General features: G+C 39.9%; 1 protein-coding gene across 2 annotated transcripts in view; it reads left to right on the top strand.

The window, feature by feature from the left end:
• Nucleotides 1-9,932, top strand: part of NELL1 (neural EGFL like 1) — a 313,642-nt gene extending 303,710 nt beyond the window's left edge. For both annotated transcript variants that reach the window (XM_036383625.2, XM_036383624.2), the window contains 3 exons: nt 4,478-4,654; nt 6,573-6,797; nt 8,039-9,932. In XM_036383625.2, the coding sequence (XP_036239518.1) occupies nt 4,478-4,654; nt 6,573-6,797; nt 8,039-8,089 (453 nt within the window). In that variant the 3' untranslated portion in view covers nt 8,090-9,932. The remainder of the gene's footprint in view (nt 1-4,477; nt 4,655-6,572; nt 6,798-8,038) is intronic.
• Nucleotides 9,933-15,910: the final 5,978 nt, after the last annotated feature.

The raw sequence follows: 15,910 nt of genomic DNA on the forward strand, positions 1-15,910 counted from the left end.
GCTTTCTTGATTTTCACTAGTTAACAGAGGAATGCTCTCTTTGAAATCAGAAGAATTTTAGAAACACCTTAATCTGAGAAGTGGTTGGTCTTTTATGGTCACTTTGACCTGATTTGTTCATAGTGTGGGCAAAGCTGTCCAAAGGCACAGCAGAGCACTGTTGGCCCATACATGAGATCAGGTAAAATTAGGTTTTGGCCTCTGTGAGGAGCTGAGGATGGAGCATGGAATTGGCCTATCAGTCTCCATATCTCAGTGCCTGGGAGCCAGAGAAGCAGAGGGGAGCAGAGGGAAGGAGGAGTTTTGAAGTTTCAGGAAGCTGAAAGCCTCATCCTTTCTGTTTTGCAGTGGTGTAGCAGATGGGAAAATTAAGACTTCAGAGTGAATACAACCTAAAAACTACACTGCTGGTTTGGCTCAGTAGGGAATATGTTCTTGTGAGTTGCTATATTTTTTACTTCAAGTGGCCTCAAGCTCCCTAAAACTCCTCCTTTCAGAAATTGAAGTATAGAATTTTACTGAATATACATCAAGCTTTTATGGTAATCTGGGGGAGCTGGCAAGTTTATGAAAGGATTTCCAGTCAGTAGACTTAGCAGTTTAATATATGTGAAGACATCTGGTCTGCCTTTGCAGAATTATAACTATTAGTATTCACATTTTAGATTGCTTGCAATTTGTGTTATTTACCATTTCTCATTGCATGTATATCTTATGTTGAATGTTCTTACTAGTATATGAAAATACAGAAATTATTAACTAGTACATAGTTTATACTGAGCCTGACACTGTTGTTATGACTCTTACTATATGTCTTCCTCACTTCACTTTTTCCCTCTGTGAATTAACATTTGCATTTAATTTCATTCCAGTAGCTGCCTGATTCAAGAGCAAATTCTTGTCTGCAGATTAAGGAAAACAGGAAGAGCTCCTTATATTATCATATCTCAGGCAGAATGGAAAGTCTTCACTCAGTGTTTAATGAAATACATTTTTGTACATCCTGATAGCTTCCACCACACCAGGCTACTCAAACCTCTCCCTTCCATGCAGTTGCATGGAAAACTGCCCCTGCTTGATCTTTTGCAGCCTGCTCAGTTTGCAGTGAGGAAAAGAGCAGAATGTAACTGAACCATTCCTTATACCACTTACTCAAACTTTGCAATGATCCTACTTACATGTTTTATCCAAAAGAATGGCTTTTGTTTTGCTGTAGTTACTCTGGCAAAGGACAGGTGGATATATTCTGTGCATTGCCTGAAACACAGTCACCATCTTTAAAATATTTTAACTTGCAATCTAGTACAAAGGAAATACATTAACCTTACTTAATGAACTTCAAAGCTATTTGTGAAGAAGAATACTATAGAATAGAGGAAATTATATTGCTTCATTTATGTAATGAAGCAAAGTGTCATTACTAAAGTACAGGCTATTTCAGTGTTTCACTGGACCCAGTGTCTTCAAACCATTCTTGTTCATCGAAATGTACATAAATTTACAAAATCATAAATTCTCAAAACTATAAATTAACATTGTTCCTTTAGTACATTTGACATGTCTTGTATAGGCATCTTTCTGAACTATTGTGGATTTAATAGCCCATCACGTTTAAGGCTAGAATTTGGAGTGGGAAGCTATTGTGCTGCCATGAAAAAGCAAATCCTGGCTGTGCAGTCTGGGCAGGCCAGGTCTGGGCTTTTGAGTCTGTCTCTGCTTAAGGCAGCCCTCCCTTGCCTGTAAAAAAGGCCTGGGAGATGCACACAGCACTGGGAGCAGGAGGATCTGCCAAGCTGATTTGTGTTCCTGAGAGTGAGAACCATTTGGTGGTTTGGTTTTTGCAGGGCCTGATTTCTTTCCAAACTGGCTTTGGGGCTCTGTGAAAACTTGGACCAGCCCTAACAGCTGTTCTCTTCTGTGTCAGTTTTTGCTTTGATAAGAACAATTTTATGAGCTACCTCTGATGCTTTTGAGGAATGTAGAACTGATTCAGTGAGTAAGGTGGGAAGGAAGAGGTAGTAATGAGATGCTATATGTTGTTACTCACCTGAAGAAAAGACGGTTTTCTATATTTCTCAATTTTCTATGTATTTCTCAGGGCTGCTGCTGAGCTGCAAAGATGCACATGAGGTAGTGTAGCTTATGAGGCTTTCTGCTGCTGCAGTATAGGGATAAAAATGTTTTTTGAAATGTACAGAGCTAATGAGGGTGTACACAAAACACAGGTGCTTAGAGACTAAACAGAATAGCAGTGTATTATGATTACCAAAAGTTCTCTGGCAAAATCATCAGAGTTTTTCAGTGTTCTGAAATATGGAGAGTAAAGGCAACATAAAACATGCTCAGGGAAAGACAGAATTACCAGCAATGTCACCAGCTGAAAGGGGAATTTTGAAAGCTGATCTCGAAAGCTTAGAAACTGAATTGCATTTAAGCAGATGGGCTGTTGTTAGCCATTATTAATCAGCACAGAAGAGGAGAGAGACTGCCATGGTCAAGGTTCCCTGGATTCCTGTCACAGCCCTGCATGCCTGGTGCTGATCATCCTGACAGAGCTGCTGGGCTAAGCTGGTTTTTGATGTGCAGCTGGACCTGGCCAAACACATGGCCAAGGAAATGGGCTCCTGCCATTCTTCCTTGTGATTTACTCAGACTGCTGAGTAAGGAGATAAAGGTTGTTTATCCCTCCTCCCACAGCTGAAGTGGCAATCTAGCCACTAGTACAGAACACATATCTTGGTCTGAGACAACGCTGAGCAAAGCTTGTACAGTAATACATGCCTTGCAGTTGCAAAAGTGGTTCAGCCCCTTGTTAACCTGGCATGTTTTCCTACTTTCTCATAATTTTGTGTTGTCTTCAGCTTTGCTTGTTAGGCATAAGAAATAATTATAATTATTTTTACAATAGCAAGGAATATTCTGGTCCATTCAAAACTCTGATGAAATGCAGCAGTGACACTGAACTGACATTGGCATTGTGATTCCCTGATGCTGATTTTGTACATGTTGCATTGTGGACAAGGCTTTGCTTTAGAACAGGAACCCAACCCTGGTTCCTGTACCTCAGCTCATAAGCAGTCACCCCTGTGCTACAAGGTGAGCAGCCTGGTCTAGTGTGAGGAGGTGTCTCTGCCCATGGCAGGGGAGGTTAGAACAAGGTGAGCTCCACTGTCCCTTCCAACTCAAACCTTTCCCATGCCTATGGCTGTTTTGGCTGCCTGTGGAAAAGATATCCTGGGCTGCACTCGCCCTTATTAGAAATCAGTTTTTTTCAAGGATCAGAGGAAATAAATTCCATTGCATTGAAAGGTGTTCCTATATTTGGTGGCAATGAAATTTTCTTCCTTACATCAGATAATAGGCTCAGAACAAAGTTCCCATGAGGCTAGGAAAAACTGCAATGAAATGAATGGAGTTGCTTTAGGAATTGTGTATTGTGAGTCAAAGCTGAATATAGCTTTATCCAAGCCCTCTGTAATACATTCACTGAATTATAATGAATGATAAGTTCTTTTATCTTTTAAACTAGTGTCGTGTAGCTCCAGATGTGGGACAGATACAGAGGTCAGAATAAAGAACAATTAGTGCTACTGTGATTGTGCTATATTTTGTCCTGATTTAGTTAAAGGGATCACCTTTATTCGAGTTATTTTCTTCACAGTGCTACCTTCAGTCAAAATAGTGCTAAATAAAGATTATATGTATTAGAGTGGCAACTGGTTGAAGAGTTTGTTGATGTAACCAATGAGATATGAAATTGCTTCACTGTATTTCACTGAGATACTGACTGCTTTTAAATTCAGTTGGCTGGAGACAGGAAAACAGTGTTGTCAGGTTCAGACAGAATTGGATCCATGCACTGACAGAAACTGGGATAGTACTGGTATTTGTTGTATTATGACAGGCAAGATCCACTGTTGTGGTGTTGTGAGGGTCCCCAGGATGAGGTGAGAGATGAGAATTTGACTCCAAGTTCTCAGAAGTCTGATATTCTATTCTATTCTATTCTATTCTATTCTATTCTATTCTATTCTATTCTATTCTATTCTATTCTATTCTAAAACTATACTAAAGAAAGAGAAAGGAGACATCAGAATGCTAGAGAAAGAATGAATAATAAAAACCCATGCTAGACCAGAGAGTCTGACACAGCTGGACTGGGATTGGTCATTAAGTAAAAACAATTCACATGGCACCAATCAAAGATGCACCTGTTGGTGAGCAACCTCCAGACCACATTCCAAGCAATCAGATAATTATTGTTTATGTTTCTTTTCTGAGGCTTCTCAGCTTGTCAGGAGAAAAATCCCGATGAGGGGATTTTTCAAAAAACATCATGGTGACAATCCACTGCTCATTGGCGCGGAACCCACTAAGAACTTAACATTTCCTGATTAGCCACAGCCGTGCCCTTTGCTGGGAGCCCCCGTGGCCTGCCCTGGGCCGTGGCTGATGGCAGGGCACTGTGTGCTGGCAGGACGGGAGGATTTTCTGCCGGAGGACAGCGTGCGACTGCGGGAGCCCCAGCGCCGACCTGTTCTGCTGCCCGGAGTGCGACACGCGCGTCACCAGCCAGTGCCTGCACCAGAGCGGGCACCGGCTCTACCGCAGCGGGGACAACTGGACCTACAGCTGCCAGCACTGCCGCTGCCTGGTACGAGCACTGCACGCTGGAGGGCACTGAGGGCAATGAGGACTATGGCTTTTAGCAGAACGCACCTGCAGGCAGGCTCGTGGCTCTTCCTTCAGCTGCTTTTCAGCCCCAGTCAGATCCGGGGGCGTCACCCTATGAAATGATGTTTGGGTTTCCCTTCCTGACCTCACCCCAGAAGGTTGCCACCTATGAGGAAGGGGAAACCAATGCCAAGAAATAAGTGATGTCTATAGCACAAACCTTAGAAGGGCTAAGACATAAAAGGGCAATTCCTCAAACTACCACCCTGGATTTCAGAATCCATAATGTTAATTCCAGGAATTGGGTGATGTCACAGAAGAGATCAGTCTCTAACTCCTCAGTGGGAAGGTCCCTTTCAGGTACTGCTCACCAGTGAATGGTGATGGTGGTGATAATGAAGCATTTAGAGAGCCCCAGAGAGCTGAAATCTACACCATCAGTTTTTGCCTTACTGCTGAATAAGTAGGTCTAATGAGAAAAATTGAGAGCTTGACAAAAACCTTGGAAACCTCAACACTATATTAATTTTAGCATTAGTCTGCTTTTGAGAACTTTTATGAGGTTGTCTGATATTTAATGACTTCTGCAAACCTTTTACGCATGTGATGGAGTTGTTTGGAGAAATTTCACTTTTTAATTATATCTGTCTTGTCAAAAGGAATAATAAATTTAGTTATTTATTTATTTGTTTGAATTCTGCAAATCTGGAAACATGGAGTGCCAGTGCTGATGTATAAATTAGAAAAAAAATTAAACAAATAAGGCTGAAATTACTAGAAAAACATACAGAATAACGATCACTTGTTTTCTCATTAGACACTATGGGTTATTCCCTTAAAGCTTTGGGTTTTCCATAGATATGCTACTTAGTGCATCAATGAAGTTCATTAAAACTATCAGTTTTCTATTTATAGCTGTCTGTATAACACAGTCTTTATATATGTTACTAATCAAGAGTCTGAGAATCAGGAAGGAAATTACATTCAAAGCTAAGTTGCTGTCATGAGGTAATTATCCATAATGCACAGAGCAATTATTGAGGGTGTGGCTTGCAGTTTCTTGTCTAATTTTATGATTGGGATAACATCCAAAGCTGTAAGGCTGTGATGCCCTAAATCAATGTTGTGTGTAAGGTTCTGTGCAGTGTGTTATGTTCTCAGCATCTGGAGTGTTTACAGAGCAGTATAGAGCAAGTTATTGAAGAACTTTCCAAGATAAATTTAGACACACAGAGAAACACTGTGCAGAAGAAACCTGATATTTTTGTCTTTTCCATGTCTCTATCTGCTAAAGTGTTTCAGGTTTTTTTTTCAAATAAAAATAATAATAAAATTAAAAATAAATAAATTATGGAATAAAATAAGTCAGTGGAACACAAATGGTATTGCTCTAACAATTCCTTTATGAGCTGACAATAAAGTTGATATTGGCAGCTGCTACTAAAATCAATGTTCAGTGCTTCTCCAACATACTAACCTACATCTATCTGCAGTGTTAATTTTCTATTTAAACACTTGCTGTGATCCTGCAGAGATGTTTACGTGACCAGGAGTAGAAAGAGTGCATCAGTCTGCAAGGCAATCACAGCAAAAATTATAGTTTGTAGAAAATATTAGTAAGCAGTATTTGACCCTGCCTCCAGAAGCCCCAAAGAACTCAAGTTCTCCTGCTACAATGATGAGTGTTGTTGTTTAGTCAGAAATCAACCAAATGATAATCTGCTACATTTGGGAAACTTCAGTTCAGTATTCAACATGTATTTGTGTGATCAACCAAACTGAGGTCTGAACCATTCAGTTTATTGCAATTTTGGCAAAACAGTGCTTTCAATAGGGTAAAAAGTTTCTTGTTGGTTCATAAATGGCAGGTACAATGACACTTGCTTCAATATTTATAGGAAGGAGAGGTGGACTGTTGGCCTCTTCAGTGCCCGACGTTGAACTGCGAGTACACAGCCATCTCAGAAGGAGAGTGCTGTCCCCACTGTGTCAGTGACCCCTGTCTGGCTGACAACATCACCTATGACATCAGGAAAACCTGTCCAGATGGCTATGGAATCACAAGGCTTAGTGGTGCTGTATGGACAATGGTGGGATCTCCCTGTACAACCTGCAAATGCAAGGTATGACGGGCCAGGTGGAATGGTTGTGGAATGTACCTGATAAAACTGGGGTCCTTTTCTTCCCCTGGAGGCTCACATTAAGATCTTGGGGAAGTAAATGAGACCTGAGAGCCAGCAGAAAACCCATGTGTTTTCTGTCTGACAGAGTATAAGCAAAACAATTCTCTCCTTGTTGAAAATGTTGAGCCCAGATACGTTACTATCCTAGTGCAACTTTCAGACATTCTCTTGAAGGGCCCTTCAGGCATTCTCAGTATGAGTCAAGGGTAACATTTCAATAATTACCTAGTGTGGATGTTCATGAAAATGTGTATTACAGAGCTGGTAAGCTGAAGGAAAAACACTGCTATAAAAGTTTCAACAGCAAGTACACAAGTTAAAAGGCGTTGCAGCTCTGAGATAAAGGCATTCCCACAGTAGTGATGGGAAGGGAATGTCACAGTTTCTGTCCCCTGATCTCATCAAGATGTGTTTAATCCAATGGCTCTCATGCAGGAGTGCAGTCTATTTCCCTTGCTTTGTGCAGTGATGACCCCACTGTGCTAATGTCAGAATTATGAAAATGTTGTTTAGGGTTATATAAAATGTTCTTCTGTTCACTCTAGGAGAGAAAGCTATTGCCTCAGGGCTTTAAATTATTGAAGGCAGTATTTTTGCCATTCTTTTGAGGTTTTTTTCTGTAGATTTGTGATGATTAAAAAAAAGAAAAGTAAAAAAAAGCCCATTTGGGCTTTTAGTAGTTGCTGTACTTTTTTATTTCATAAGATAGCTTTATAAATGACTGTATGTTAGAAAAAGATACTTAACATTAAATTCCAAAGCTGTATGGTCTTTATGTTGCCCTTATCCCCTCCATAACTGCCGTGAACCAAGAACCTGACCTGTTTTCTAATTTCAGACAAGCAGAAAGCTTCCCTTTGTGGATCACATCAAAATTCTCTCCATTAACTTCTTGCATGAGAGAATACCCCAGTCATCTGTTTCCATTGCTGTGCTGTATTTTATGATGGGCACCACATCCAGGTTTCAAATTCCTGTGGCAGTTCAGGGCAGTTCAGTGCTATTTGGCAAGGTTGGCCTCCTCAGAGAGCCACTGCTGGGAGCAATGCCCACACCCTGGGTGCTGGGGCAGGTGTTTTTAGGTGTTTTTAGGTGTTTTTAGATGTGTCAGGGATGGCCCTATGTCTGCATGCCACAGCCCTTTGCTCCCTGTGACCCGCTGTGCTTGTTTGTCCGTGCAGAATGGGAATGTCTGCTGCTCGGTGGATTTAGAGTGTCTCAACAATAACTGACCTGGGCAGACTGGACTGTGCCAGGGGAGGAAAACTGCTGGAGTTACCACCTGAAGGAAGCCTGTGCATTGGCATTTTATACACCAGACAATTACCAAAGTCTCCAGAGGAGGAAGGTGTTTGGGAGTTGCCTTTGGGAGCTGTCACTATGCTCATCCCTGCCGGCCTTGTCGGGGGACTTCCAGTACAGCGCAGAGAAATCAACGGTTGCTGCAAGTTTTCAGTGTTGTAAATTACACACCTTTCCTGTCAAGAAATTTGCAAATATGTTTGAATTATTTCATGGGTAAACTAATGCTGTATTTTTTGTTTTAATTTGTGTATTGACAACATTGATAGAATTCAGCTCTTCTTATTTTGAATCTAGATTTTACAAATACGACAGCCTGTTGTGATTTTGTCCCATGATATCACATACTTGGTTCCAAGGTCCCTGTTAGATGTATTTATGAAAATATGTATGTATGTACAGTCAGATTGCATAATACTTATATTTCACAGCTGTCCAACATTTTAAAGCATTCAAAGGTATGGACAGAATGAAAGTAATCAAAGTAAGTCTGTCTTAAACTATAAAATTAAATGCCATGAACTGAATTAAATGGCAGAATAAGCACTTTCTTCTTCAAACGTGCAGAGCAGCAACAAGACCTCTACAGTGAGAAATGGAACTAAAACCCCATCCCACTGACAATTCAACACATACTCAAGAAGGAATCACCCGTCATTATCAGCATTGTGTTGAGTATAATTCCTCTGGATTATACAGTGCTAAAACAGCCAGAGATCCTTAAGATTATATAGTTTAAGTTGAGTAGGTTAGAATTTGCTTGCATTTGCAACATCATTGATGAGTTCAGAATTTTTCCTCTTTTGTGTTTAATAATGATGTCTGTCATGCTCAGTTACTGCTGCCATAGTGACAAAGTGCAGAGGCACCTGTTCCAGCAACAGGAGACCTTAATGCCTGGTAACTTCCATTACCAACAGCTCAGAAACAGATTTTATCTTTTCATATTTTATGACATTCAAAAATACTTAAATTTACTGTGTTGTTGAGGACCTAAGCTTAGACAGAAATTTAAACCAAGACTCTTAGCCCTATATGGAGGTTAGAGCTTAGATTCTCTTCAGCTAATGGCTGTTTTTTTCACGAGGCTAGAAAGTTTGTGGCATTAGAACAAAAATATATTTCTATGGTGATGCATCTACAGCTTAAATGTCACATTTTTTAATGTGCTGTTGAGTTTTGTTCTGTTCATTTGTGTATTTTTTTTTTCTTTTTGTTTATTTACTTAAACACACTGAATATATGGAAAAGATTGCAGAAATAACTATAGTGGCTACAGTTTGGAAAGTCTACATTTGTGAGTTTTTCATAGTTTCATGAAGAAAATGTGAAACTGATCAATAAGAAAGAAGTGTGACTATACAGTGAAAATATTAGTTGTTAAATGAAGTACTATTACGTTTATAAGGGGACAGTGGCAAAGAATATAAAATTACTTTCAGTCATTCAGATAATTTTATTCCAATTTTTTAACCAGGTTTTGTTTAGTTAATAACTTTGTGTGGTAAAGTTAAATTTATTTTCTTAAAAGGCCCCGTCATTTTCAGCTAATAATGTATTGACTCTATTTGCATTGCCCTGATGATTGTATAATAAGGGAAAGAGTTGTGTTTTATATGATACTCAAAGGATGTTTGTAAATCATGTCAGCTCATTTTGTATATCACATTGTAAAACCCAATGGTAATTCAGTTGTTGAAGATACCCAGTGGGCTGAGATATGAAGGGGAATGATTTAAAGTCTGTGGGCATCTAAATAAACTCCTATGTACAGATTGCTTTCCCTTAGTTTTATTAGCAGGATTCTAAAACACTGATCAATGTCCTTTCCAGCTTGAGCTTGTGATGTTGCAAAAAAGGAGAAAAAGTGTTTGCCCAGAGGTATAGCATCAGAGTGCTAAGAAATATGTCATTTATACTCAGGCAGAATCATATATTCCAGTCTGTCATATTGAATTTCTGAAGCTCTGTAAATGGATTAAAGACAGTGCAATCTCTGAAAATCATTCTTATCCCTTTTACCTTGTAGTAGTGAAGCCCTTTCCCAGGATGCTTCTGGAAGCTCCAGATCTTGTTAGGATCATATTTAACAGGACCACAGAAGTTCACACTTTTCCACTGCAGACCAATTTTCTTCCAGAGCTCAAATGCAAATTAATTCAGTAATAAAACCCTTTCAGAGCATTTTATATAGCATTACGTGTCATTATCTCCAGAGTGATGCAGCTTGAATTGTTTACACAAAGTCAAAATATTGACACAGACCTGTTTATGTTGCATTTTAAGCAGTTGCCCTGACTGTGATGAGCTTTCCCTCATGAAGTAATTTGATCACTAGTTACATCACATGTTCCTTCAGAGCCCTCAGAAGCCCCAGCCCCAGCTCAAAGAGCACATTATGGAGGAAAACTTAATTCCCTGTGTCCTTCGTGACCAAGGTAAGTAAGAACTTTCAAAACTTCCTTCTTGATGAAATTCCCTATTCCCTGTAAAGATATGGACACTAAAAATAAAATGCTGAAAAAAAACCCCAGTGTTTATTATAATAATTTGAGAAAATTCTTCTCTTTGTTTGTGAGATGGACATTGTCTCTGCTCAGGAGAATGTATATATTTTATCTAGGTAGTGCATATTTGTAGTGTAGTATTAACATGAGGAGGACTACCACTAACTTCTGTGAAAGGAAACTTGCTGCTGGTTAGGAGACTTGGTCAAAGCTCTGGCTATAGACAATTGGAATTTTGTAGCTGTTTCTGTTTATTTATACTGTGAAAGAATATTTCCTCTGCAACCCTTCTGATGACAAAAAAAAAGTCAATGAGTGACAAACAGAAAATGAGAATTCCAGGTGTGGTAAAATGTCTTTGTCCTCCCCCTTTTGGTAGAAAACTCAGTCTAGGTTCTCTAAACCAGAACCTGGTGCAATGTCTTGTGAGGACAGTGGAGTTCTCAGCTCTGCTTCTGGGTGTTTGCAGACTCATTTCCCGAGTTAAAGCAAGTGCAGATATTCCTTTGTAGTGGCCCGTGGAGTCAGGGACCACTCTGAGCCCTGCTGGCCACTAGGAAGGGCCAAAGCTGAATTAATTATTTCCACAAATGCTGAATAATATCAGCCCAACTCACAGGAGTGTGTGTGGGATTTCTTAGTGCCTTTGTGTTGCCTCAGAGACCTAAATAACAACTGTCTTCCAGTAATATATCTTCCCCCAAGAGCTGTCAGTGAGTTTTCGGGTATAACTATGTACAAGATTTAATTAATAACATCTCTTCAATCAGATTGCAATGACAACCAAAATATCTTTTTTTTTTTTTTTTTGTCCTGTGACAGACAGTAATGTTTTACAAAACAAAAGGTAAAATGTCAGGAGTGATTACATAAATGGTAGAGTAGATTTTAGCAGAATTAAATTATAACTCCTACGAGCAATATGGGAATGTCTCACATCTAATGGTACTTACATAATCATCATTAATGAGGGGTTTTTAAAAGGGCCCCATGATACAGTTTGATGTAAAATTTTAAGTGAGTGTTGTGATAAGACATAATTGTTTGAGGAACATATTCTGCCAGTGGAAAAATGTGCCTGCCAACAAGCTCCTCTTCTTCTTAAGGTACATCTTTGGAGCTCATTGAAATTTAAATTGGTGTAAGGAAGATTCATGGTAGTATAAATTAAAAAAATAAAAAGAAATTTAAAAGATCCAGTCTGGGGTGTCTGAATGCTTCATATCCAATTCTTCTCTGGTAGAAGTCAGCAATAATTCTGACTCAGCTGTCATTGACCTCAGAGGTGTTACTGAGCTACTGCTGTTGCATGTAATCTGCAAATTACTTGCAGGTGCTAACAGGATTAATTTTTGCTACTTGCTGCCAGTGGATAGTCCCTCTTGCATAGGTTTAGGTGTATGTGAGAAGGACGTGTATCAATAAGCTGATTAAAAGGGTCAGATTCAGTGTTTTTTGAAAATGAAACCATCATCAGGAGATTGTCAGCACGTGGGTATATGATGCCAAAAATCATGCCCAGTGGAAAAAAAATCCACAAACAACAACCTAAAATAAGATTCCCAAAACCACATATCTGTCATTTAAGTTTTTTTACTGCTACTTCAGGTGTGCAGTATGAGGGGTGCACTGAATTCTGATGGGTGGATTTCTCACTGGGAGCCAAATCTTTGCTTCAGCAGTGCCTTACACTTGAACTTTTTATTTCCTAAATATGTACATGAGATTGTTTTGTTTAAGTGCTTTGATTGAAACTGAGTGATTTGGGGAAGTAAACCTTCCTGTGCTCTCTTTGAGAGAGAAGCAGCTGCCACAGGACCTGGACTGGTCCAGGCTTCTTTCTTGCGTGTGCCTCTACCCTGGTGGGGAAAAACCCCTTTGGGGAAGGGCCCAGGGTGACCTGGCCAGGGACTGGACGGTGCTCAGGTGATGCTGTAAGTGCTTACAGCCACTGCCTCTGCAGGGCTGGCCACTTGTACAGGAGGCACACAGCCCTGCTGATGGTGGGCTTTGGTTGTCCTCCTCTCCTCTGTCCTTTCTCTCAAATGGCTCCTCACGTCATCCCTGCACATTTCCCTGTCCCAAGGCTCTTCAGGACTGAGTGCCTGGTGGTTGTTCATGTAGATCCACGCTAGGGAGGAAAGGCTGAGAGGTCCTGCAGCAGATCACACCATCACTCAAACACAACACGGACACCAAGCTCTTTTCATGAATTTAAACCAGAGCTGAAAAATCCTGTCTTCTAATAATGCAGTTGATTGATTGCTGTTTGATTAAGTCTAAATCTACTTTTCCTCGAGCAAGAACTGGAAATGTGCTTGATGTAATCCAGTCCTTCTTTGCACTGGTTTCCCTTTGGCAGTATTACATATGCAGATTTGTTTTTCTACCTGAGTATTATGCAAGATATTCATCCAGGTAATAGAATGTGTGTGTTTTGGTACTGCTGTGTCTCTAGACTAAAAATAGGAAATCTTTACTTAATTTCTACAATATTAGAATCAGAGAATCACCAAACTATGTTCAGGTAAGCACTAATTTTAATGATAAACTTACCTGTTAAGGTAAGAGTTAGAGAAAACCAAATATTTTTAAAGTACTTATGCAGCTGGAGACATGGTTTTTCAACCTGAACACAGTTTTGTCCATTTACTCACATTTATATTAAATAGTTAGCTGATTACTACACACATTTGTGACCGTGTTCACAGGGGTCCCAGGATGAGGGAAGAGACGAGGATCTGACTCCATGTTTCACTAGGCTTGATTTATTATTTTATGATATATATTACATTAAAACTATACTAAAAGAATAGAAGAAAGGATTTCATCAGAAGACTGGCTAAGAATAGAAAAAGAAGGAATGATAACAAAGGCTTGTGTCTGGGACAGAGTCCAAGCCAGCCAGACTGTGATTGGCCATTAATTAGAAACAGCCACATGAGCCCAATCCCAGATGCACCTGTTGCATTCCACAGCAGCAGATAATCACTGGTTACATTTTTTTCCTGAGGCCTCTCAGTTTCTCAGGAGGAAAAATCCTAAGGAAAGGATTTTTCATAAAATATCATTCATATCAATATCATATTTTTCATAAAATATCATACACACATCAACCACACAAATTTAATTTATGATTTGCAGGATAGAAGACAACTTTGAGAACTGCTAAATGAAGTCACCATTTGTGCAGGTTTTCATACAAAAAATAATATTAGAAACTGCTGCCAGCACTTTCTCAAAATCGGAAGGAAATGTCTCTTCTATGGTTTGGGCAATGCACTTTTGCTCTATTTTTTTTTCCTACTGTGACAGCACTGGAAGCCTTTGGAGGGTCTGGGCTGCTGAGAGTCAGCCCTCGAGGTCCCAGTGCCTGCAGAGGGGTGCTGGGTGAGGGGTACCAGGGTGGGATGTGCTCAGGGGGGATGTGCTGGTGCCTGGGAGCAGCCCTGCGGCAGCAGCTGTGTGCCCATCCTTCATGGGGTGAAGCAGGGCACAGAGCAAGCCTGATTCCTCTGCATCTTCCCAACTAAAATCAGGAAAAATCTGTTTGGAAGGTGTCTTCTGCTGGTGTCTTAAAAATGGCAGAAATGCCAGGATTTATCTGCTTTTCTTAGTGTTTTGTACAGCAGTGGTTAAGGATGAGCTTCCCAGGGCTGGATGATAAATAAGTGTAGAGCAAAGCAGTTCTTTTCTCAGGGGGCTAATTAGTAATGTCAGCAGGTAGCACTCAATTGTCTTTTGAATTTTGAAGTATTTTAATTAACAAAAAGTGATTGCTCCCTTCTTTGCAGTTTATTCTCTACTTTCCTTGATTATTTTGCTGATCTCTCAGGCTGTCCCATCACTGCAATCTTACAACCTGAGCAGGGACTGTGCAGATAATGTGAGGACTAAGAAAAGGAAATATTTGGTTTTATGCCTCTAGTAAAAGGAAATCTGGAACTGTAACTATCTTTTTTCATTTAAATATTAGTTTGTTTCATAGTACCCATAGCTAGAAATATCATCTGGGCCTCAGTCTCAAAATACCTGGTTTTTATTATTAAAGGAAGGCAGACCAAACCAGTTATCTACCTTTCATGCATCCTTTTTTAAATGGTATCTTCCTTAAGCATTTACTGTTTCAGGGAGGAAGGAAACTGTATTTGGAACTATGATTCCAGCCTGTCCCTGAGAATGTTCTGTTCCATGTCCTTTTTTGCCTGGAGTTCTCAGAACTGGCTAGGCAGCATCCAAAAATTCATTTTGTAAACCAAGAACACAGTTGTGTCTGAGGACAAGTTGACAGCCTGGTAGAAGGGAGGACAGATGAGCCTGAGAGCAGTCTCACATCAATCCTTAGCAAAGCCTCAGGGATCACCAGGAAGTATTTGGGGATGTGCAGGATGATGTAAATCACAAATGTTTGCTGCAGTTCTGTATGCCTCTGGAGTTCAGGGGAATTAAGCTGAAGGTTTCCTATGTCTAAGTATTGCTCAGCATGAAAGTTCAAAGCTATTTCTCTTCCTGAATTAAAGCATTCTTGTAAGATAGATGGGATTATGGTGTGCACATATATATCCTCTACAACTGGGGAAAAAAGAAATTACCCCAGATGACTTTTTCACCTCTGAGTAGCCATCTCATCCTAAGTCAATTGTCAATGTTTGAGATACTATTTACAGAGGAGCTTTTCTAGTGTGAGTAATACTATTTCAAGTGAAAATAGATGGATGTCATCTATTTCAGATTAGTTGATCCAGTGCAAGGAGAGCAATGAGAAATGTCAGTCCTACATGTTCAAAAATTGTACCCTAGCTGTGCTAAAATTAGGAGCTAAGTTTAAGGAAACTGTTTGCTTGAAAATGTACATTTTTCAGTGATTCAGGATTGTCAGTGCTGAACTTAGATTATTCTTGTCAGTAAGACTGAACTGATGCCTTGAGAAGGCTGATCTAGAACAGAGGCTAGACAGAGTTAAAGTAGGTGTCACCATCACATTCTCTGAAAAATCCCTTTGCCCAGGATTCTTCTCCTGGGAAGCTGAGAAGCCTCTGAGAAAAAGGGAAACAATAATTATCTGATTGCTGCTCCTGTGTTTTGCTGCTTTGGAATGTGGTTTGGAGACTGTTTACTCACAGGTGATTGTTTCATTGCATTCTGCTGTGAGTTAACTCATTGGCCAACCGGGGCCAAGCTGTGTCGGGGCTCTGGAGAGAGTCAGGAGTTTTCATTGTTATCCTTTAGCCTTCTGTAAGTATC

This window comes from Molothrus ater, chromosome 6 (assembly GCF_012460135.2).
Source record: "Molothrus ater isolate BHLD 08-10-18 breed brown headed cowbird chromosome 6, BPBGC_Mater_1.1, whole genome shotgun sequence".
Taxonomy (NCBI): Eukaryota; Metazoa; Chordata; class Aves; order Passeriformes; family Icteridae; genus Molothrus; species Molothrus ater.